The 24,830-nt window shown below is 38.1% G+C and overlaps 1 protein-coding gene across 2 annotated transcripts in view; it reads left to right on the plus strand.

Annotated features, from left to right (window-relative positions):
• Positions 1-2,570: 2,570 nt before the first annotated feature.
• LOC135318411 (sperm flagellar protein 2-like) overlaps positions 2,571-24,830 on the plus strand; it is a 45,632-nt gene continuing 23,372 nt past the window's right edge. Inside the window, exons 1-4 of one of the 2 annotated variants that reach the window (XM_064480010.1) lie at positions 2,571-2,709; positions 13,414-13,516; positions 20,743-20,995; positions 24,074-24,244. In XM_064480010.1, the coding sequence (XP_064336080.1) occupies positions 2,652-2,709; positions 13,414-13,516; positions 20,743-20,995; positions 24,074-24,244 (585 nt within the window). In that variant the 5' untranslated portion in view covers positions 2,571-2,651. The remainder of the gene's footprint in view (positions 2,710-13,413; positions 13,517-20,742; positions 20,996-24,073; positions 24,245-24,830) is intronic. The other variant, XM_031443907.2, reaches the window with a different exon arrangement.

Genomic DNA, 24,830 nt, shown 5'->3' on the forward strand with positions numbered 1-24,830 from the left:
GGACTTTTCAACCCAACTTGTGGTCTCAAAATAACTCTTCCTAATTCATCCTTGATTATTTACAAAGGAGAAATATTTATAATTAAATGACAAGTAATCTTTTAAAAATAAATTTTAATTTAAAATTGCTATGATAGTGACAATTAAATGCAGTATTCAGACATTCTAAATTCTAAATCTAATTCAAAACAATAAGAAAGCCATCTCAGGAACAGATGAGAAGCTGTCCATTTCTTTAACCATCTCCTCTCCCAACTGATTTCACATAGGGGACCAAACAATTCATATATCACATTAACGCAAAATACCAACATGGTCAGAAACCTTACCCAGAGCTGGGATTTCAATGAGGTGGCAATAGATTTAATGGTAAACTTGGACTATTAACTAAATTAGCAATTACAAAATAAAACACATAGCAAAATGCATGTATTGTGTAATAGCTCAAAATTTCATTAATATTTTAATGTCAGATCATTTTCAAGTTGGGTGCTTTAGGAGCTGAAAAACGACTCATGCTCTTTTTTTGTGAAATGAGGAACTTTGCCTTTTATTTTAGAAAATGTCTGTATCTGCATATATCTAAATCCTGTATATAAACTTCTTTTCCAAAAGACCACATTGGCATATTACGTTGTTTGAAGCTGGGTTCCAAAGACCAACACCACACATAACCCTTTGAAACAAACAAGAAACAACCACCAAACAGTTCCTAAGATAGGTGCAGAAATATTTTGCTTTGATCTGGGAATAATAGCACATACCTATGGGTGCTTTATGAGCTCAAACATTCTCTTCTGGTGCAGCTGTGGAGTCTGATGCACCATTATCTACATCCTTCTCCCAAAGTAATTTTCTCAGCATCTAGAAACCATCAGTTTCTATCCCCCGGGCTCTATAGACTAAAATTAAAGCTTGTAACTTCTTAGTAATACAGCACTAGTCATCAATTTAAATATACTACTGAGATGACAGAAAGCAGTGGTGTCTCAGAGGGCATTTCTAGGCACATATTCATCCTTTGCAAGTATTTTCAGGGATGACATGTTTCCAATGGATAAAGTTTTATTAGCTACATTCCCCAAGCTATAGAGGTTGTTTAGAATCTTATAATCTTGCGAATTTGGATAACTCTAAGGTGAGACATATGAAATGGATCAGGCTTCATTTCTGTTGGCAATAAATCTCCCTCAATATCCCCAAATTACGCCTGCTGTGTTGGGTGTGAGGAAACTCATGGTTTGGGAGATTTAAAAGTTAAGTGAAGCCAACATAGAAATGGTACTAAACTTTTAACCAATCAGGACACACAGATCAGATTAATCTTAAGAAACATTTCTTACAGTGGGACATTTCTGTTTAAAAGAATCATAATTTGATGAATCCAGGCCTTTGGGGAGAAAATTCTTTACATCTGTGACACACACATATATACTATTATATATATTCTATGTGTATTTTTCCCCCATTATTCTATCTAAACTTTTAAAAATTATTAACAGAAAATTTTTCTGACCCTTGGTAAAGACCGTAAGAAAGACTTTATTCAAGGGACTACTGCAGTGGGGTTTTGTAGTAAGGAAGACTTGGGACTCAATTCTGAATATAACAAGGAAAAGCAGGGATTTACAGCCAAGGAGCAGGGTTGGGGTAAACGGATGGCAAAGTACTAAGAGGAAACATCAGGGGCAAGGGCTGACCCCACTTGACAGGATTCTTGCTGAAGACAGGCCAGGATGATCGGATATCAGGGGTGAGAGATCAGAAATTTGATCAGATATGGAGGGTGGAGGATCTTCATTAAAATGATCCAGCAGGATTCTTGCTAAAACTTGACAAAGGGGCCCAGGACAAAGTTCAAGGTGGGGCCTCCGGGAGAAGAGGGCTCACAGGAGCCCAACTAAGTTTTGGACAAAGTGAGAGTCTTTCTCAAAATACAATTTAAAGTAATTACCTGGAAGGAAAAATTGACCAGAAAATACTTTCGTTATTTATTCATCTCTCAAAACAATATAAACATATGAATTATCCTAATTGTTAATTCTGTCACCACAACGACCAACAAAAATTATTGAATACTTGCTGCGGTTCAGGACCTCTATCAGTTCTAAAACTAAAAGATGGATAAGACATAGTCCGTCCCTGCCTGGGTAGCTCATACAATATAGCAATTAAAGCTGGCAATTTGTAAATTAATGACAAAACTGCTGTCTTGGAGCAAGAGCTTCCATAGGTTTCTTTAAAAGACAAACAGGAAGAAAAAAAAAATCCCCTTCTCAAAACTCTTTCTGCTCGTCCAAGAACCCAGTGCTCAATCCAGGAGCTTCCCCGACTCACCCTCTCCGCACACTATACCTCGCCCACTTCTCAGTGCCCTACTGGTCCCCCCACTCCCACCTTCAGCCCTTCGACGCCCACTGCGCCTGCGCAAATCCGGGTCTTACCCGCCACCAGGGGGCAAGCTACGATTTTTTTGTCCTCCTCAGGTGGCCTTTGGCGCCCCCTCTTCTCCCAGCCTTTCGTATAGTCGTGGCCTGGATACGCTTCCTTAGCAACGGGTTGCCCTTGGCAACAGGAGGACGCGGGCAGGCGGGCCGGGTTTCCCGCGCGTTCGTAGTACCTGCCTGAGGTAGAAGGCGCAGGCCCGAACCATGTCCGAGATCTTGTGCCAGTGGCTCAACCAGGAGTTGAAGGTGTCCCAGACCGTGAGTGAGTGACACAGACTGAGGGGAGCGGGTTGGGGACGAGAGGGGCGCGGAGCCTGGAGCGCGGCGCGCTGGTGGAAGGTGGCAAGGAAGGCGCGAACTGCCGCCGCCGGCGCACCTCAGCCACCGCAGGGCGTCTCCTGCCTCCACTCCGCCCCTCAGAGTTACCCATCATCGCGGTGGGCCCAACTCCAAAGGCTCTGACCTACTGTGGTTCTGAGCAATCAGAGGCTGTGGGGAGCGCTTCCTTGCTCCTATGGACAAAAGAATTTTCTGGACTCTGTAGTCTGGCCCCGACATTGCTCCCTTCACACTCTCAGAGGCATGATGTGCTGGCAAGCCTCTGAAATAGGAAGCCTGAAAGCCAGCTGCCGCACGACTAGATGTGTGCCCCCGAACGAGTTACAATGCCTTCTCTGAGTGTGTGTCCTCCAGTATAAAACAGATCCATTCATACCTGCCGTACCTAACTGCCTAGCAGGAGAGGGTGTGTGTGAAATGCGTTAACGCAGACTATGTTAACATTTACAGATTTCAGAAGTTTTAGTTCAGAATTTGCACATTAACTTCTTCTGACCACTGTTCATTCTTGCCTAGAGCGAACCTTACTCACTAACCTGATTTCATCCCAGCCATGGAGCTGCCACTCAGAGTTTCTAAATCCCACAATCACAGAGACAATTTTATATGCTGACAACTTCTATGACAACCAAGTAATGCTAGCATAGCACTATCCTGCATCTCAACTTCTTTCTGTTGTTTCCTTGACAAGAATTCATTTTCCAGCACAGTTTTTGCTCAAGTCAAGAGGCTTTCCACCCAGATCACTGCAGTCTGTTTTACCAGAAGCACCCTTGCATAATGCCACCTTATTACCAGAGTGGTAACAGTGCCAACCCAACCTCAGGTCATCCACAGAATTTGCTAGACCAGTAGTGTTTCTGCAACAGCAAAATATTTATTATCAGCATTGGAATCTTTAAATTTGGAACTCCTCCAGTTGCATCTCTTAAGGCATTAAAATCCTGGGCTTTTTCTTTGCCAAACCACCACACACACACTCTGATTGCTTCTCACCTAAAATGTGATGCTGATCTCAGGATGGTGTTTAGTATTTTTCTTCTTTCTTTTTCAACCACGGGAGCCAAAATGCAATATCATGCCTTTTAAGTTATACTCTTCCAATAAAAAGTAGTTACAGATTACTGGGTTTAATTTGGTTCATTGGCTTGATTAATAAAAATCACACCCTTTGCTCAAGTCCCTAAAACTCCATTGCATATTGAAACACTTTTGAGAAAAGTAAACAAAATTAATAAGAAATATAAAAACAGTAGTATGCCATTATAATTGTAATCAGTTTGGGGAATTTGGGTTTTGAGAGGAGGAGGAAGAATAACTTTATTCTGTGAAAGTTAAAAGACTGGAGACTTTTTCAGTAAGAATTTTAACAATGTAAACTATGAATGGACAATTCCTAATGTCTGTTTCCCTGAAGTATAAAGCTGGAAGCTGTCAGTAGAGACAGCTGCAGTATTCCACATCCCCTTCCCTAGAAATCCATATTCATTCTTTGATTCCAACTGCTAAGAGGAGCTTAAAGAGAGATAGAGTCTCCGAGGTAATGAAATTCCATGTGGTTAAAGGCTTTTCAGACTCTAGGGAACACACTCATCTGTGTTTGGAAACAGACAAGATAGGTCTGTGCATCTAAGAAGCACACTGCCAGTTGCTGATTTCTGTCATGAGACAAGTCATTCTCTGCTGTACAATGGAAGGCTTTGAATGGTTTATAGGAACTGTCATGGAAAGATTGTAAGTGGGTGCAACCTCCTGGGAAAGTAATTGGACAATTTCTGGGTTAAGTGTCCTATTAAGAACAAGGACTTGAAGGTCAGACTGTTTAGGTTGAAATCACTTATCCACAGTTAATACCTTGGGCAATTTATTTACCTAAATTTTACGATACTCAAAATAGGAGTAATAATAATACCTCATTGAGTTGTGTCACAATTAAATGAGATAATAAATGTGAAGCATTTAGAATAGTCCTTAGGATATAGTGAATGCTAAATCTCACTTTTCAGAAACTATCATACTCAAATAAAATCACCAATGTAAGGGCATTTGAAGAAGGATGTTTATTGTCATATGGATTGTAGGGATAAAAAGAAAAAAAATGGAAACAATTTGAATACCCTTCAGTAGAAGAATCCTTGAGTAAATGATGCTGTATTTATGCTATGGGTTGTTATGCAGTGGTTAGGAAGAATGAGTTAGTTGCTATAACTTTTGGCCTAAAGGATGTTCATGTATTTTTGTCAAGTAAAAAACAAAAGTTATAGCCTATTGGAACTAGTATAATTCCAATTTTGTGTGAGAATGTGTCAGAGAAATGTGTGGAGAGACATATATCAGACCGTTACATACATGACTCTTCATTTTGTGGTTTGTGTAAGCATAGAGAAAAATGTGGGAGGATATAAACTGGTGTATTGGTATTGGCTACCCTGGGAGAAAAGAAGATTGCTAGCTTTTATTTATGCATCTGTGTTATTTGACTTTTTGCTTATAATGCCTTCTTAATTTGAAAGGACAATTCAGTATGGCCTTACAAATACAAAATCAAAAAAGAAGATCTAATATCACATGACAAAATAGGAGAAAAAGTTTAACACTTCAGTTGAAATATGGTGAGCACCTTAAAGTATTGGGAAGTTTACGTAAGAGTTATTTTCTCAAATGGGTTTATAAATGAAAGAATAGTAATAATAAAAGTTATACTTTATTAAGCACTTCAGTACTTACACCAGACCCTGTGCTAAGCCTTTCACATAGATTGTTTTATTTAATCTTAAAAAATACCCCAAAACCCTAAGAGGCCTTGTCCCAGTTGTACAGATGAGTACAAAGGCTGAAGGCTTGGTAATTTGTTCGGAGTCACCCATCTAGTAGGTCCTAGAGCTACAATTTGAAGCTAGATCTTTGACTAGTGCTCTTAGGCACTGTATTATATATTTGAGTTTATACTTAGGGAATTTATTTTTTTAAAATTCAGCCCTCCCAAATGTATTTTCATATGAACTCCATTTATCAGGATTATTGTTCAGTTTGAAGGCACAAAAAGATTCAACCACCCAAGCCTGTTGTAACTTCACAGGGCATAACCTAATTCCTAGATGGTTAAATGGCAAAAGTGGACTTATTAGTGTTTGTTTGGGAGTGTTCCAGTCCATATGTTGCTTGCTGGGGCAGAAACAGAAATGAGAATGAAAAGGCCAAGTGAATGCATTTGCTGCCTTGGTGAAGCTCAATAATGATTTAGTTACTGCAGAGGCAGCTAAAGCCAATTGATTTCTGGATTATTCTGAAAAGTGGAAGTCAATTTGGATAAAGCATATTATGTTGCGTATTGTGTTGCCTGGACTACCCTGAACATCAGCAGTAAAGAACCTGGATTCCAGCGATCCTCAATTATTAATAGTCTCCCTCCCTCCCCTTAGTGAGGTTTCTGGGAGTCACCAGGGACCTGATTAGTCTCAGCATATGAAGATTCAGATCAATGTTACTAAAGCTAAGGATCCCCAGTGAGTTAAATTTAACTAGGCCATTTGTCCTGGAAAATAATGCTTAGATGTATATGTTAAATGAAATGTCTTAAAATATAAAAAGTTGCTCAATGCAAAATTACATCTGAAAGTCAAGCAATTATTTTAATAATAAAGAATAAGCAAAACAGATAATTGTTACTGGAAGATTTCCTGTAAAATTTTTTAAGAACTCTCATTTTCAAGAATAAGCATTGCTTCTGTTACAAAACTCTTTTGAATTCACCATAGAGAAAATTTACACCAGAATGTCACAACTGAACATTCTCCATAAATGAGTAGAAGCCTTTGAGTACCACATACTATACGGATCAGATTCTTTGTAAAGATGGATGTTTAAGACAGTCCATATTCTTTTGGGCTCTGGGTGGGGCTATATTGAAAATGGTAAATACTTTATTATGCATATTTTTATTGTTTTAATAATCTTAAACATCGTTATCAATGGTATCAAAGAACCAAAAAAAAAGAATACTAGGTTGGAAAGTTAAGTATCTCTAAATCTCAATTTTGTAGTATCCAAAGTAGAAATAATAATCTCTAGTCCCAATTTTATACTCTGAGAAATAATAATAATAATTGCTATATATTGGGGAGGGTATCAAATGACACTGCAAATGGAAACTATCTACCATAGTGCCTATCATTTATACCAGATCTAGACACTCAATAAATATTATTTTGACTACTTTTCTGTCTCTCACTTTAGAAGAATGCCTGTTATAGTACCTGTCACATAGTAGACACTTAGTAAATAATTGTTTATTACATGAGAATGTATGAGTGGGGCAAAAGTAAGGTAAAGTATTGTTTTAGGCTTAACCTTATGGATTTGCCCATCTCAAGAAGGTCACCCTGGGTACTTTGATCCTCACCTTTGAGATTTCAGAAGTTCCACTCTATTACTTTAAGCGACTTCTTAGGAATTGTCACATGCTAACTAAAATGACATTCTGCTGATTTTATAAGCCACGGTACTAATTCATCATGAGGAAAAGGATAACCAAATAACCTATACTGGTAAGAGAACATGATGCACATCTTACTGAGCTGGTACACACAGGAGAATACCAAATTTATAGATCAGATTTCTCCTTGACAATCAGAAATTAAATATTACCAAAAGAACCCTCAAATCAAGTTAATATTTGATATGTTTTACTTTTCTGCTCTAGAGAGATTTTATCTTGACATCAGTGAGTGGTTAGATTAGATTAGATTAGGTTATTTTAGCTTAAAGTCAGATTCCCTCCTCTTCCTCTTCTCCCAGTGCCTGGGGAAACCATACTGTTCAATAACATCTTCCAGTGTTACCACTGCTACAAAGGCTTCTGAAATTATGATATTTGTGTATTCTTCTTTCATTGCAGTGTATCTCTATTCTGAATGAGTTTAATACATCTTGAGATTATCATTTACATGATGTGTAAGAAATTTAAGTAGATAAATTATTGTGAGTTTTAAGAGATAATTCTATATTCCTTGTTAATTGAGTTTTTAAAAAATAAGTGAATTTCCATAGGTGGCTAATTTTGTCCTTTTGTATTAAATCTTAGTAGTTTTTGTTTTAGAGAGTGATATTTTCTACTGTTGTCCCCAATTTTAGGGACATCCTTAATTTGGGTCCCCTTGTGCAGTAACTATACTTTGTTAATTAGGTCTTATGTCCACACTTTTTCAAAAGTATCAAATTTTATTGTAAGAAAAGAGTAGAGATACCAAAAAATCCTATTGAATATTTATTTATATACAGTATTTTATAATATATTGTGGTGACCTTTTATTTGCCCATGACCTTACTGTATCATAGATACACAGAATTTTAGATCTAAAAAAGAATCTTAGACATCATTTAATTCTTCTTTGGCACACGAGGAAATTAAATCAGATATGTTTAGAGATTTGTTTAAAGTTATACAACTAAGTAGTGACAAGTTAGCAGAAGATTCTGGGTCTGCTGACTTTTAGTTCACTCCTCTTTTCCCTGGTATCATTAAACTACAGTTTCTCAGAGCTCAGCCTTCAGGGTCATTAGGAAACAGAGTGCTTGTCGCATAAAACAACAGATTATTTGATATTTTCTGGTTAGCTCAGCAGCGTTTCCCTTGACTGAAACTTGGCTTCCATTGACTAGAAATTGAGGCAGCAAATCTAATAGCAAAAGGCTGTTGTATAAATCAATGTCAAAATTTTAAGATATGAAGTCCCAAGAAAAGAATACCACTCAATATTTTAACTATTAAAGAAGGTTGTAATATCACAATTGAGATTTTGTTTCAGATAGTAAATGTTAAGAATTATGACAAAGTCTTCAAAGGAGAAAATTGTAAAAGTTCATCGTCCTATTCTTATACTGGAATAAAAGAAATTGTCAATATCCTCCAGCTGAGGAGCACAGGATACATCTGTAGCTGAACAAAATTGAATTTATTGACTTGTTACAACACATACCACAGGAACTGTGGGACATCTCAGTAAGTGGCTATCAGAAAGGACTTACAGCATTTGGGCTTGTGTTAGGTGTTTTTGGAGGAGGGCTCAAGGAAGCGGTGCTTTGCTAAGAACTGGATTCTGTAAGGAAGCATAGACAACCCTGTGATTGGGTATCTTAATAAATCTTACCTAGCGAGTGGGGGGAACAAAGCACAGAAAAAAGAAAAAAAAGCAGCAACCACTCACATTAGTCAGAATAGGCAGATGATGTTTGGTCATTTTTGTGTGTTGGACATTATTGTTTTGGTCTGAGTTCAGACATGATTACAGAGGGACTTTGTTTTTGTCTGAATCCATCAGGGTCACAGGGTAGCCTTGTCTGGTATTGGCATGCTGTGAAATTGATTACGTTCAGCAGAAGAAGGCCAAGGCCTCGTTGTGAACGCTGGGCCAGCTCCTAGGAGCACCAGGGTCTAATGGGACCAGACCAGGGCCCCGCCACCAGCAGCTGCCTTCTGTCTCTCGAATCAAAGTAAACTGGCTTGGCTTTTTCAGTGTGGTTGACAACCAAGGTTAGGTCTTTGCCCTTCTTGTAGAGGAGGGTCAAAGGCTACTTAGCATAGAATGTGTAGGTCTGCAGTCCCTGATCTACAATTCCCAAATCCCCAAATCTATTCACCTGGTGGCAAAACTTGACCAGAAATGCTGCGAGACTGTGTTTAGTCTTTATTTCTGCCACTCAAATGTTTTGCTACAAAAATCAACTGTGCTTGACCAGAAAAAGAAAGAAAAATGCCATATGATATCGCTTATATATGGAATCTAAAAAAAAAAAAAAGAAACAAATGAACGTATCTACAGAACAGAAACAGACTCACAGGCATAGAGAACAAGTTTACGGTTACCAGGAGATAAAGGGGGTGCGAAGGAATAAACTGGGAAATTGAAAATTGCACCTCATGGGGAGTGATGGAAATGTTAGCTATCTTGATTGTGGTAGTGGTTTCATTGGTGTATATACATCGATCAAAATTCATCAGATTGTACCTTTGAAATATGTGTAGTTTACTGTACAAGAACCATACCACAATAAAGGTGTTTTAAAAAAATCAAGCGTGCTTGATTACATGGGCTTCCCCAGACTGGTAAGAGTGTTATAGCTCTTATTTGGCCCCAAGGGTAGGCCTGTATCTGAATTTAAGGACTGTCAAATATTTGTTCTCTGAGTACTGAATCACTTCTAAATAAGGGTGTTTGTACTGTAGTCATGGAGGACCTGTTATGGAGCTTATGAATTGTGTAATCGATATAACCTACTGCCTTAAATTAGGAGGCAGTAATAATAACAATAAAAATGATCACTGAGCACTTACTATATATATGCCAGGAATTATGCTAAGCACTTTTCTTACAGTATCTCATTTAATTCTCAAACCAACCCTTAGGAGGTAGAAACCCTAACCCTCCTCCTTTTTTAAAGACAAGAAACTGAGGCTGTATAACTAACCAAAGTCTGGGGGCTTAGAAGCAGTCAAGGAGTCTAACAGGAAAATATTTCCCAGAACCTGTGCTCTCCTCATTACCATCGGAATGTGGAAGGCTTATCTTCTGTGCTTCCTCCAGCTGGCTCAGGGCCATCTGGGTGCAGAAGCACAGAGATCATTCCACCCGCCGTCCCAGCCTAAAGTAGACCATCCACAAAGGCCCACAGCAAAGACTGCAGCAAACGGAAACCTTAGGGATGGGGATCAGACGTGCGGCTTGGAAGGTTGGAGGCGTGGTTGAGCAGTTGCTGAACAACATTTTCCCAGATGTAGATCATTTTAGAGCTCAGGAAGAAGATCATCACTGGGCTCCCATGGTTCATTTATTCTTCATATTCTGCATTGTTCCTTGTCCTAGAGTCAACCCACCTCTTCTTTCGTGTAGGAAATTCCAGTTGTGAGTGCAGATTGTCTTACAGAGGTGGCCGTCATAAAGTTAGTCATGGTACTCAGAACATTTACTGGGAAAAAAAAGTTTGATAAACCAAAGAGGGGAAAATAAGATTCCCTTTTCTTTTTCTTTTTTTCCCTTACTGTTTCTCTCCCCTTATGTCTCTCCATTTCTCTTTCTCTTTCTCTCTCTGGCTTTGTATGTTTCTTCTCATACTTTTTAAATCTACATGTTCCTGGCTTATGTGCTTTTCTTTCATCTTTTTCTTCATCTAACTTCCTGCATGTATTCTTTTTTCTTCTCTTTCATTTTTTCTGCATGTTTTCCCTTTGTTGTTTTGCCATTAGTTACAGCACTTCACTCATTGTTCTCTTTTGTGCCCCTGTAGCACACAGTACCTGAGGTGTCCTGTGCATACACAGCTGCAGACACATGCTTTCGTATTTGCTTATTTATAGTAAACCACTTGACAATGAAATAATAAGTGTTTACTGTTCTTCTCTGGCCTTTATTTCCAAAAATGCCTCTATTTTATCCATATCAGAATTGCCTTATTAATATATCCTGCCATTTCAAAGGAAGTGGATTACAATTTTACTTTTCTAGTGACTTTTTGTAGTAAAGCGTTTGCTACTGACCGTTTGCCTGATGAGTTGAGAGTGATGGAATAGGATACAATTATTCCCCAGTCGTTCACAGGCTAGATTTCAGGTCTTCTGTCAACACAGACAGCAGGCATAGTGCAAAATCCAGAGGGAGGGAGAAGGGGAACAAGACCACCTGAAGGTGACATAGCAGCAGCTCCTGAATACAAAGTAATAGTCTATAGACTATTTATAGGGATCCATGAAGGGGCAGAGTGTAGCTCAGTGGTAGAGATTGTGCTTAGCATGCACAAGGTCCTGGGTTCAATCCCCAGTACCTCCATTAAAAAAAAAAAAAGAATTCATGGTCTGAGAATTACTGTATGTCCAATGGCACTTCAGAAAACTGAGAAGAACAGGGATGGGCTATAGAAGAGAGAAGGGAAAGAAGCAGAAAGAAGCAAGCAACAGACAGAATAGGTGCAAGGCACAGCCAGAGCAGCCCAGATTGCACAGTGAGGGCAGTGGTGGCAGCCAAAAACCAGGGAACAGTATTGGATGCCTGCAGTGGCAGGTCTCTGAAGAAAGGAGGAAGCAGGAGGAAATGCCACACCCCTGCCTTTTGGAGGCAGATGGAGCTACTAGGACTTCAGTCCCCTCAAAGACTGCCGCTGCGTGATGCCAGAAGGCATAGTCAGTAGATTCTGGAGCTAGATTGTTTAGGGGCTTATCCTGAGTAAACAAAATCAGTGAGAGTAATTGACATCCTTTTAAACTACTTTGTTATTATGATGATTTCACCTAAGAATTTGGGTATTGTTAAGAGTATAAAATATTCTGAGAACAGATACTGGGAAAGCTTTGGGCAAAATCATGGACCTCTGTCAGATCTGTGTCTTACGATAACGTGAAGTTTTCTGTGTGAGTTCTCTGTGCAGTGTCCTTTACAGAGTAACTCACCTGGCCCGTCTGCTACACACACCAAGCGCCAGTTCTACAAATCCTGAAGAAATTATTCTTTCTTCATTTTCAATTAGCCACTTATTATTAGTAGTCAAATAGAAGAAGATAGCCTGGTATGAATGAGTTTGTGATACTTGAAGTGATATGTATAGTATTTTAATTGCTCTTGTCTAAAGGACCCTGATAGAAAGTAGTTGAAGATTTTTGGAGGATTTTTAAATCATTTGAGAAATGACAGCCTTGTCCTATGATAATATAATTTATGTATCAATTTAGTATGTCATCCTTGAATATCATGTAACTATATATCCTTCACTTCATAAGAAATATACAAGTGATGCCAAACTAAGGACTTTTTTAAAGAAAGCAAATCCTATTTACCACTTAGGTTTTTTTTGGACTTATTATTATGTGCCTTTCACGTGGCAGGCATGGTACCAAGCAATTCTGGTACATTACCTCTAATCTTTAGAATAGCCCCCAAGGATATAAATACGGTGAGCAGACAGAAACTCAAGAGGATTAAGCAGCTTGGCAGAGATCTCACAGCTAGTGGAAGGCAGAGCCAAGATTCCAGCATAGATATCTCTGGCTCCAAAGCCTGTTTTCCTCAGGGCTGTCCTCCATCACTAAACAACTAGACCAGAGTAAACCCTCCAGACCACCAAAGGAAAGTTAGATTATGTTCAGCAGGCTCTATTTAGAAGGTGCAGATGATTTTTGTAAAATTTCCATTGCAAAAAGGTTAAAATTAAGTTTGAGGTTTAAAGAAGTTAGATTGTACCTCACTTGGCCAGAATATGTAATCATCATCCATAGGTTGTATTGATAACTAAGGTATTAGAGTATAATTTTATAAAATATATTGAAGGTATGTTTTTAGATCTAAGGTTATACATTTTATTGGTTGTGTTTTGTTTGGTTTGATCAAAAGTGGTCTTTTCTTTTAAAATGCAATATGGTATCAAGTACTGATTTACATTTATTCAGGGGTCTTTATAAGATGTCTGCTGTTAAACTTCAGTGTTTTCATTTGGTTATTAAAAGGCATTTTTAGAAGTATTTGCATGGCATTTTGAGTTCAAGTTAAATTATGGAGTTTTACCCTATGTATGCATAATGAAAATATATAAGCTCTATGTACAACATTATATTTACTTTTGTATCTCTATGTTTTAAATTCAGGTCCCAAGTCATTTGCAAAGGCATTTTCCAATGGCTATCTAATTGGAGAAGTTTTGCACAAATTTGAACTTCAAGATGATTTTGCAGAATTTTCAGAAAGCAGGTTAGTGAGATTATTCCTTACTTGAAAAAAGATTAATTTCTTTGGCATTTGGATGGTTTTAGCCTCCAAAGACAACATTAAAGAATCATTTATAACAAGATTCCATCCAAAATGAAACCAGAAAAGCATACCATTGGTATGCAAATCATTGCCTCCTCACATATACATACTTCATTTTCCCAGGAATACAAAGGACAGGAAGTTATGTGGTGCATCAAGACCTCATCTCTAGATAGGTCCCATTTTAATATCTTCTATATTCCTGCAGTCCTGTGTTTTAGCAGATTTGTGACCTTTTTCACCCACCATTTCTCCAAAAGTTCTTTCTGCCCATTTCTCTCTCTCTTCTCCTTCTGGTACTCCCATTATGCGTATGTTGGTATACTTGTCAGTATCCCACAGGTCTCTGAGGCATTGTTGATCTTTAAAAATAAACTTATTTTAGAAGAATTTTAGATTTATAGAAAAACTGTGAAGATAGTACAGAGAATTGTCATATTATTCTCATCCAGTTTCCCCTACTGTTACCATCTTATATGGTACATTTTGTAACATGGTACATTTTATAACAAAAATTTGTTATGATTTTTACCTAATATCTTTTTTTCCCCCAGTATCCCATCTAAGGTACTGTGTTGCATTTTATAATCACATCTCCTTAGACTCTTCTTGGCTATGGTGCTTTCTCAGACTTTCCTTGTTTTTGATAATCTTTACAGTTTTGAAGAATTAAACACTGGTCAGGTATTTTGTACATTGTCTCTTAGTTGGAATTTGTCTCATGTTTTTCTCATGATTAGAATGAGTTTAGGTGTTTTGACAACCTGTTGATTTTTCTTCATTCTTTTTCCTTTATAGTTCTCCTATAAATAATTTCAGTTGACCTGCCTTTGAGTTTACTGATTCTTTCTTTGCCAAGTCAAATCTCCTGTTGAGCTATTCTAGTAAATTTTTATATTTCATTTATTGTGCTTTTCAACTTTAGAATTCTACTTGATTCTTATTTTTAGAACTTTATTGATATTCTCTTTTTGTTGAGACGTTATTCTTATATTTTCTTTTTTAGTTTTTTTTTTAATGGATTTTTTAGTTTAATTAACATAGCTGACTTAAGGTCTTTGCCTAATAAATTCAACATCTAGGCTTCCTCAGAGAGTTCCTGTTGACTTTTTCACCCTATGTATGGACCATACCTTCCTGTTTCTCTCTGTGCCTCATAATTATTGAAAATAGACATTTAAAATAATATAATGAGGTAACTCAGATTATCCCACCTCCCCAGGGTTTGTTGTTGCTGTTTTGTGTTGTTGCTCCTCCTGCTTTTTTTTTTTTTTTAACGACTTTCCTGGACTAATTTTGGAGAGTCTGTATTCCTTGTGTACAGCAACTGAAGACTCTGCTTGGTTAGCTTAGTGAACAGAGCAAATGAACAGAGGTTGGCAAATAAACAGAGATGTTTTAAAATATCTTGAACTGATAAATCTTTCTTGGCTGAGAGACTGTGAGTTTGTTAAGGTATGTCTTTAGTACTTTCACAGTTTTCAGCTCTGCCTTAGCCTTTACTTCCTGCTTGTACAGGACCTCAAGGTCAGCCAGAAGTGAGAGATTTGGGCCTCCTTCTGTCTTTTCTGGGCATCCAAACATTCCTACACATGTGTACAGCCCTCTAGAGCCTCATGAATATGTCAGAGCTTTTCAAAGCCCCCAGTGGAAATTTCTTTCTTACATATTCCTTTTAAGTTTTGGGGCAGGCTCTTGTTTGCTCCAGTGGTATCACTCTTAGGTAGCTGTGATCTGAAACAGTTGCCACTGATTGACTTTTGCTAATACCATGGGAACTGGGCTTTTTCCAGTGACTGAGCTCTAAATAACGTTAACTAATGTTCTAAGGATAGGACTTTTTGAGGAGCTTTAAACCTGTCTGTCCTCTCAGATAGCTGTGAGGCTGCTGGGTTTTACAGCTTCTATTGTTGCAAGTCACCTGTTTTCAAGGTTAATGTAGAGCTGGGGAGAAGGGAATGGGAATAGGGCAAGTTAAAATGACTAAAAGGTCTCTGTTCTTATTAAGTTTTTTTCTTAAATAAATGTCCCTTAGATTGTTACAAGCCTTCAGCTAATTTCTAGAGTTATGAAAAAGTTGATGTTTATAATTTTTGTTAGTTTCCTTATTGCCTTTATGGAGGAATGGATTTTGGAGGCCCTTACTCTGCCATTCCTGACATCCTGCTCTGTATCCATAATATTTTAACCTGATATGTCCCACTCAAGAATTTCTTAGTCTTTGATTGCTTGGAATGGTAGACCTCTATTGAACAGTGCCTATGTTGCAAGACATTAAGGCGAAAGAATCTGGTACCTCCATTCTAGAGGTGAGTCGTTCTTTCACAACCCAGATTATTCTAGTTGTACAGGTAATAATAGTATGACACAAGAGAATATGTTCATACCAAATAAGCCTCTTTTGCTAATCCCAGATAATTCTTAAGCTTCTAGGGCACTGGGCAACTTCTAATCTGTGCCCTACACCCCACGTCTCGCATCTGTTCTTCAAGGGCAAAGCATACACGGTCCTTCACAGCTTAGCCCCACTGCCTCCTCTGCCTGAGCTTCCAGCCCTGTGTCCCCTCTGTTTCTACCTTCATTTCCTTCCCTACAGTAGAAGCCAGGACTAGACTCTAAAGGTATAAGATTTCCAGGTGAGTCAGTTTCCATGCCCTTCTTGTCTCCTTTTTGCTTTCTCACGAGTTCTCATATGCACAGATTGGTTTGTGATGATCTGCATGTAACCATGTTTCCAATCCTTTTTTGTTGTTACTGCTTATCCCTTTCTGAATGTTTTCAACTTATCTTTCACATTTACTCATTATAACACTGATCATGTTGTTGTCAGTTTCTTTATTTGTATCTTTCTCACATTGCATGTTATACATGCAAATGCCTTGAAGTTAGGGGTATTGAGTTATTTTTCTTTGCATCTCTAGGGCGGTCACAGGTCTGGTGCATGTTTAACTTTCAGGAAATGTTTTTCAAATTAATGAGTGACTACATATCCAGGTAAAAACTACATAAAAAGACCTTTTTTGAACTTGTTAGTAGACAGGCAGAACTCTACACACACATCTTTAGGTGTGTTATCCCCATCAGCTTAAGAAACTTTCAGTACTTCAGTTCCTCTTTCTCAAAGCCTGTCTTACAAGATGCTTCCCTGTGTGACCCTCATCTAGCTTTCCAGCCACATTCCCCACCAATCTAGAGCTGTAATATAAACTGCTTTGGTCCACAACCATGTCATGTGCTTTTGTTATGCCTTGCACCTTTTTATATTAACATTCTTCCTTCCCTTCTACCATGAGAAACTTTTATTCATCCTTATGATCCAGCTAAAAATCCACCCCTTTTCTAAACTCCTTGTTCCCCTAGCAGATTTAATTCTCTTTTCCCCTTTGTTTTAATAACCCTTTGGACATCCCATTTTAATCACATTAAGTTAAAATTATTTATTTATATGTCTGTTCTTATCAGGGTGCCTGCCACATGAAGGAGCCCAAACAATGTCTGATGAATGAATATATGAATGTTTACTCTTCAACTAGATTGCAAAGTCACTCAAAGTTGCAGCATATATTTATTCTTTGTGCTCCAGGCTTTGTTCCTGGTCCATAGCAGACACACAATAATGTTACTCTATTGAGTAAATGAATGATTTCAGAAAGTATATCTGGTGAGCCATAGAAACTTAAAAGACCATACTGATCAGAGCATGCATGTAATATTTCAGGTGTACTTTGGCTCCCGTTAGCAGGGCTATAGAAGGCTTTGTGTGCAATGGGAAGAGATCTTAGTGACACAGATCTTCGTGAATGGAGAGGCCTTTGTGCAAAGAAAAAGAAGCCCCTTTTTGGATGAAGCAGCCTCATGCCAGGTGCAGGGCTTCACAAGCTGAGCACAGGGTAGACTTCACACCCTTGCCCCACCTTTCCAGGTGTGAGTCCTGAGCATCATCGGGTATAGCAGCCCTGCCTTTCATTCACTGCCAAAGACTAACTTTCTATTCTACTGAGTCAGCCCATTTCTTTAGGCAGAAAGTGGGATCTTCTTGTCCTGACAATGAAATACTAACCATCTTTAGTTCCTGAAACAACCTACTTTTTTCCAGGGTGTGTGGTGTTTTAAAGAAAGCAATAATCAGTCAATCCATGGATATGACCTTCGTAATAGTGTATTCAGTGGGGAGAAGGATCCTTCTTTGTCAAAGCCCATTTTTCAGACAGCTCTCCAGTGCCAGAGCTCATGATTTGGGGATTTTTTTGTGGTATTTTTAGTTCCTTTAGTCTAAAATGTAAACAGTAAAACTAAATCTGTGTAGCTTAATAATTTGAAGTTATTTGCCTTGGGAATTACTTAATACTAAGAATAAGTTATCTAACTCTGAAAGAATTCTGTTTTAGGACTATCTTTAGTCCATCTCAAAGGGTGAAAAATGAGCAGATTAGTTAAAAGAAAAAAAAGTAATGGATATCCCTTGGGAGGGCAGCTTCTAATTAACCTTGTAAGATGTATCCCCTGACCAGGTGGCAAGGAGGAGAGGAGATAGGTAGGTAATCCCTTGGCAAATGAGGACTGCAAGTAGAGAGGGAGACGACTTTTCCCAGGTTACGTCCCTTATTCCCTCAGGGGTCATCATTTACATCATATGCGCCATCTCCAGAGCAGAGATGTCTCAGTGGTTTCTCTCTGTTCAAAAACAACTGTTGATTGTCATGTTATAATGATTGAGTATCCACTGTAGTAAGAGTGGACTTCCACCAACTTACACAGCAGTGATATTCTATGGGAGTAAAAATTCCCTGATTTTAATTGGAAACTTAGAATATTTATGAAAAACTTCCAGAGAGAAGTACTGTTACACCTGGATACTTTGACCGGACCATCAGAGCCATTGTAAAGCCTCCTGTGTAACTGAACCATCGTATTGGCAGGCACACTCTGCATTCTAGGGGTCGTGTTATGCAAGTAAGAGGAGGGGAAGTGTCCTTCACTTTTATTCGATGCAGGGCTATGTTTTGATACAATTTAGAAATGAATAGTGTTTGCTTTTGAATTCTTCCTTCTGAATTATGGTGCTTCCAACCTCTGTATCCCAAGGTCATGACCCAGACAAAAACCCTGACCAGTGGCTCTCAGGCTATTATCTTTCCAAATATGTGTAGTGGACAAGGCATAAAGGGCTGCTAGGATAGGAGGAACATGAAAGGATAACTGTGATAGAAGATCAAAAGGTGGGTGTCAGGTGCCTGTCCAATGGATGTGAACATAAGTCATTGATCAGACCATCCTCTTTCACAATCATACTCTTCGAAACATGGTCTGCTGTACCCTAATCATTTTAGGCCAGTATTTGTTTCTCAAACTGTAAGGTCATTTGTTGGGGGACAAATTGCAAAACTGGACAGTACACGAGAAGATCTAAAAAAAATATTTTACTCTTACTACTGATAAGATTGCCTTGTAGAATTCCTTATCTCTTCTCACCCCCTCTAAGATCTGTTTCTCTCTTATCAATTTAAAATATTTTATTCAAAGTTTGATTGATGTGGTAAGCCCTGCTAACTATGCTTTACCAAATAGAGGAAACAGGACGGTTAGTTACACCGCACAACTGGAAAGGAATTCAGCATCTTGTGTCACTACGTTTGTTGATGTTGGTCTTCCCACGATAATGTCTCCTTATTTATATTTAGAAATCATTTTTATATTTACCCAGCTCCACCTCCTTTTAGAGCATGGGTTTTTAATTTTATGTTATGAGCATAATGGTCACTTTTAGGCTAGATTTAAGGAAGTTCACAAACACACAGTATACACATTTTGTGTATATGCATGAATATGTGTTTTCTTTCCCTTGGAAAAGTCTCTGTAGGTCTCATCAGATTTCCAATGAATGGTATCTGATAAAAAAAAAAAAGTTTAGAGCCACTATATAAAGTTTAAATGCTAAGTGATCCATATCAGCTTCTAAAAATTTATTTGAGGTCATTAAAGGTCACTGTATCTTCCCCCATATAATTTTATAGTCCAAAATGAAGTTATTGAGTGAGTAACCCTAATTCTGCCTAATGTCCGGCAACTCCCTCTGGTCTAAGGTATCCCTCTGTTCTCAGGGGGGGAAGGGACTTTGATGTATAGCCAAGTATATTCAGTATTCAGTGTATTTTTCCCATTAAAGAATGCCACTGAATGTTTGGAAGAAGGAGAAAATAGGCCAGTGGTTAAAATTGGTGTTTGCTTCCAGTTTGATCATAGAGAGGCACAGAAGTTGAAAATGCATCTAACATCTTTTGCTGTCTTTCTGTCACTGGATTCATAGGCTCATTAATAGTCCTAAGTCATTGGAGGCCTCTATTACAGCAGTCATGTCAATTTATCTCTACTTGTTACTCATCTAGTTTTCCCACTATTACTCCTCTAGGGCCTCATTCATCTTTGTAAGGCTTTAATAAACTTATAAAAATGTATTAAATTTAATAAATAAGTTGTTGGTATATAATGGGTATTTAATCAATATTTGTTAGTTCAGAGAATAAATTAATAAATGAATTAATGAGCTTGTTCTAAAATGTGAGCTTAATTCAATAATAGGTAATTCGATAATACATACAATTTAGAAAGTCTTTACTGACTCTTAAGAAGTAATATAAATTGTACAGGGAAGGTTACATTACTAATTTAGTTGTGTAGCTAATATAATTCAATTAGATATTTCTACGATGCCTGAGAGGATTACTGTTAAATTTGTCACTGCAACTGAAAAAAGGGTTATTTTCAGGTTTTAGTAGTATCATTTCAAGAAATGGAATTTAAATTGCAGTTTTGCCTTTCAAATAAAATAATTCTCAAAGCCATGATTAAGTTTTTCCATTTAGAAGAAGGTATTTAGTCATCCTTTATTTGATATTGACTTCTTCTAGAAATGCTAGCATCTATTTAAGTAGGAAAGTATATAAAATTAATGGGTTTTAGTTTAGCCATTCAGGAGAAATAAATGCATGGAGTTCAGGATAACAGATAAAATCTCAATGTATTTACATGATTGAGTGGTTTTAGGGAGGAATGATGTGTTTAAAAGAACATGAGGTAATTCATATTATTGGATCATGGTAATACCTATGATATTTGTCGTCTGCTTTAATTCAGTGTCTAATTATGTAAAATATTTTAATGCCTAGGATTTCAACTGCCAAGCTTAATAACTTTTCTCGCTTGGAGCCAACACTTCACCTTCTGGGTGTGCAGTTTGATCAGAATGTGGCCCACAATATCATCACAGAAAAGCCAGGGGCGGCCACGAAACTTTTATATCAATTGTACATTGCTCTTCAGAGAAAGAAGAAAAGTGGTCTGACTGGAGTGGAAATGCAAATCATGCAACCCCTGAGAAACACAAAACTTCAAAGCATGAAAAGTGAGGTTTTCCGAGATGTAAGTGCATAAAGAAATATAATCGGCATATAATAGTATAAGATTTGGTGAAGGGGAAGGACCGTGATGCTGCATTCTCAAAGAAGCCCCGTTGAGTACATATGCCCCAATGGATGCTGTTGGCCATATTTGGGTCTTATTTTATGTTAATATTTTCTATTCATTTATCCTTTTTGATGCCTCCTTCCATTCCTATCCATCAATTGCCAATAACTTACCAAATTCTGGTTATTCCTAATTCCTAGTTCTTTTTATTCCTGCTCCTCTCTTTCCATTTCTACCCCCATCATATCTGTTCGGATCTCCTTCTGAATTCCTGCAGCAACCTCCTCACACGTCTCCCAATCTTCGGACTTGCTACCAGGGCTTAATTAACTGCTAGATGAATCTTCCCTAAATTCCATTTAGTTTGGGTTCTTCTGCTCCGAAACCTGCTGTTTTATATATATCCTGTCCCCAAATGAGACTGATATTGAAGTTCTTTCATTGAACAGTTTCATCCTGTCTTTTTAACTTTAACTCTTCATACCCTTCAGTATAAAATCTTTCCTCTACATTAATTTGCAGCCTGCCCTCTAGTAGGACTTTGTATATTTCCTCTCTTTCCTCTCTCCCACCCAAGCTCACCCTTCTCATCTCTCTTCTTCCTCCAAACTTTCCTACATCTGCTCTGTGTAACCTACCCAGTACATGTGGACTCTCCCTGTGGACCTCCTAGGGCACAGGTAATTCTCACTCTCTGGTGTTAACCTCCTTCTGCTGATGTTGTTGGCTAACTTTCATTACTTATCTGTCATATAGCCTCACAAGATTTTTAGTTCCTCAAGTTCAAGAAGTATGCCCAGTACAAAGCCTTGAACATTGCAAATACTCATTAAATATCTTTTGGTTATTTCACACAACTTTTTAGTTGGCAGATCTCTGTAGTTCCTTGTGATAAGTGAAGGGCATTAACTTTTCCAGGCCTGTGGGATAATGGGGAGCGCTGCACTGATGATATAAGCAATACTCCCCATTATCTAAGTAAGCACGAAACAGAAATGGAAATAATTAAATTTCTAAATTTAATTTATGAAGTAGCAGTGACAGTAGATATGAGGGCTACTCCTGCTTTCAGATTTGCCTATTTTTAATGGACATCCTTATGATCCTGGTAGTAGAATGAACTCAGCCCCCACGGAGAGCTAGAATTAGAGTAGGATGAAAGCCAGATAACTTAGTATTGTGTCCTGCTTCCTTCACTTGCAAGCTGTTTAACTTTGGGCCAGTCCCTGGAACAGTCTCAGTCTTAATTTTCCCTACTGTAAAAACAAGGATAATTATCTCTACCTGCCTAAGAACTAGGTTTTTTGGTATCTTCAAGAAGACAATATATAAGAAAATTCTTTGTAAAGTATAAAACAGTCAACAGTAACAGGTGCTACAAGAGCCATGGAGATGAGGCCAAATAGGAAGCCGCTGGGTTTAATGTTGGCCACGGTGATCTTCCAGAGTCAATCACTCATTCACTGAACAAAGACTTATTAGGTTCCTACTGTATGTCAGGTACTTGCATAATAAACAACACAGGAAAAACCCCACTTCTCTTAGGGCTTACATTTTGGGGAGAGAAAAATGTTTCAGGAGAGTGGTGGGATTGCAAAGGAGATGAGGAAAATGGAGCATAGACTTCTTTTGTGCAATGTGGAGGTAAAGGGGGAGAGACAGTAACAGTATCTGCAGGAGAGAAGCTCGATGGGAGTGTGAGATTATTTGTTCATTTTCTGGACATACAGACTGTGACAACTTTTCAGTTGAGGAAAAGAATCAGTGCAGGAGATGACTGGTGTGAGGGCCCAAGTGGAAGGAGACCCCCTGGGGAAGAGAAGTGGAGGCATGAACCAGTGGTTCCGATGAAGAAGGAGATATCTTACAAAAGAAATAGAGAAGCTTTTTTCTTTGATACGGATGGGGGAAGATGCAGGTGTCTATTACATAGTAAAATTAATAATGACAAAAATTGATTGACCATACACAGTGAGGTGCCAGGCCCTGTTCTAGGTGCTTTATGTGTATTTTCTCATTTGACCTTCACAACAGTCTTATGAGATAGATACTTTTATTATTCCCATTTTACAGATAACAAAACTAAGGTACAGAGAACATAAAAAACAACTTTCCCAACTTCATGAAGCTAGTAGGTAGTAAAGCTAAAACTCAAACCTAGGCAGCCTGACTTTATACACTTAACAGTAGACTCTTTGATAACTCAGTGAGTATTTCCTGGGTTAGGGGGAAATACAAATTAAGTTGAAGGTATAGGTATGTGTCAAAGTGGAGAGGTAGGATGTTGAAGTACCTGACTTTTCCTTGCCACCGTGAAGCTGGAGGCCAGGCTATTTTTAACTGTGGAAAGAGCAGGTGGATGTATAAGTGCTTAAAGTCAGTCAGAGGTCCTTAAATGTTCTTCTGAGTAAGTGCCGTTATCTACTGAGGCCGTTTTAGAAAAGGAGGACCAAGAATGGTTTGAGCAATGATACCATAAAAAAATTTAGTGAGTCATCAGCTTTGAAGTAGGTTACTGTTGGATACTAAAGTTTTAGTTAAATTATGTTAGCCATGTTGCTCTGAGTCCAACTTTATAGTCATCACTGAGAGTTCATTTTCTTGGACTGTTGCACCCTTATTTCCAGTGGCTCATTTTTTCTTCATTTATTACTAGGAAGTGGCTTAAGTAATAGGAAGAATCCAACTTCTTATATTATCTCTTATGTGTTGAAATTGGTTTTATAAATTATTTTTATGAAAATGTATTTCTAAGAATTTAAGTAGCATTCATTGAAAATGAAACTCAGGACAAAGAGTTTAATTATAAAAGTATATAGGAGACTATTTTGTAAGAAGGAATTTCAATCATGCATTTTTATTGTCCTTACATCAATTAGGGATAAGAGCAACTGGTATGGGGTTTGAATTTATTTCAACAATAGTAATTCATAGAAATTTTATTTTGGAGACAAATTCTATATATGCTTGTAACGACAATATCCTTTTAATTCTCTAATAATGGAATCTTTTTGAAATGCTTTCTTCATTTAGAGACTTAGAAACCTGATACCACGTCAAACTGATTTCAATCTGATGCGGGTTACACACAGGTTTCAAGAAAAATATAAACACATGAATGAAGATTTTGTCTGCATGCATTCTAAGAAACCTGAAAAATTTCAAAAACTCCAGGAAGAACAAAGATGTTTTAATATCGAAAAGGTTTTATAGAACAATTTTTCCAGAAATTCATTAGTGTTTGTGAGTTATGCCTGTAGTACACATTGCATAAGCATGAATCCAGCATGAGATGCTGGTTCCTGGTTCCTGATGCATGACTCCTGGCTCTGCCTCTCTCACCTTTCCCTCCCTCACTCTTCCCCCTTCTCCATCCCCACTCTCCCTGACTGTCACCTCCCCTTGTGGCTAAGAACCGGAACTGCCATTCCCAGGGGTAGCAGGACAGCTTGATCTATTTTTAAGTTGTCCGATGCTTTAGTGTTGGGAGGTTGCTACAAGTGACCCCAGCGAAGGCTTGTGAGTATTGTCACTACTGGGGGAGACAGAGTAGACACTTGTTGCTCTTGTTTCCCTCTTTGGTCCCTCCTTGGTCTTCCTGTCCTGCTCCATTTCTCTCTTCCTGGCAGTGTGACGATTCTCTGCTTGCTTTCCTTTCCAGTCCCCTTAAACGTGTCTTAACATCTTCCTGGCCCTTGCTTCTTGCTTTGACTAATTCTCCGCTGCTTCCCAGATTCCTTTGGAAATCTTTAGTGATCTCCTGTGCCTTTAAGGATATGAGAGGACAATG

The sequence above is a fragment of the Camelus dromedarius genome, chromosome 3 (assembly GCF_036321535.1).
Source record: "Camelus dromedarius isolate mCamDro1 chromosome 3, mCamDro1.pat, whole genome shotgun sequence".
NCBI classification, from domain to species: domain Eukaryota; kingdom Metazoa; phylum Chordata; class Mammalia; order Artiodactyla; family Camelidae; genus Camelus; species Camelus dromedarius.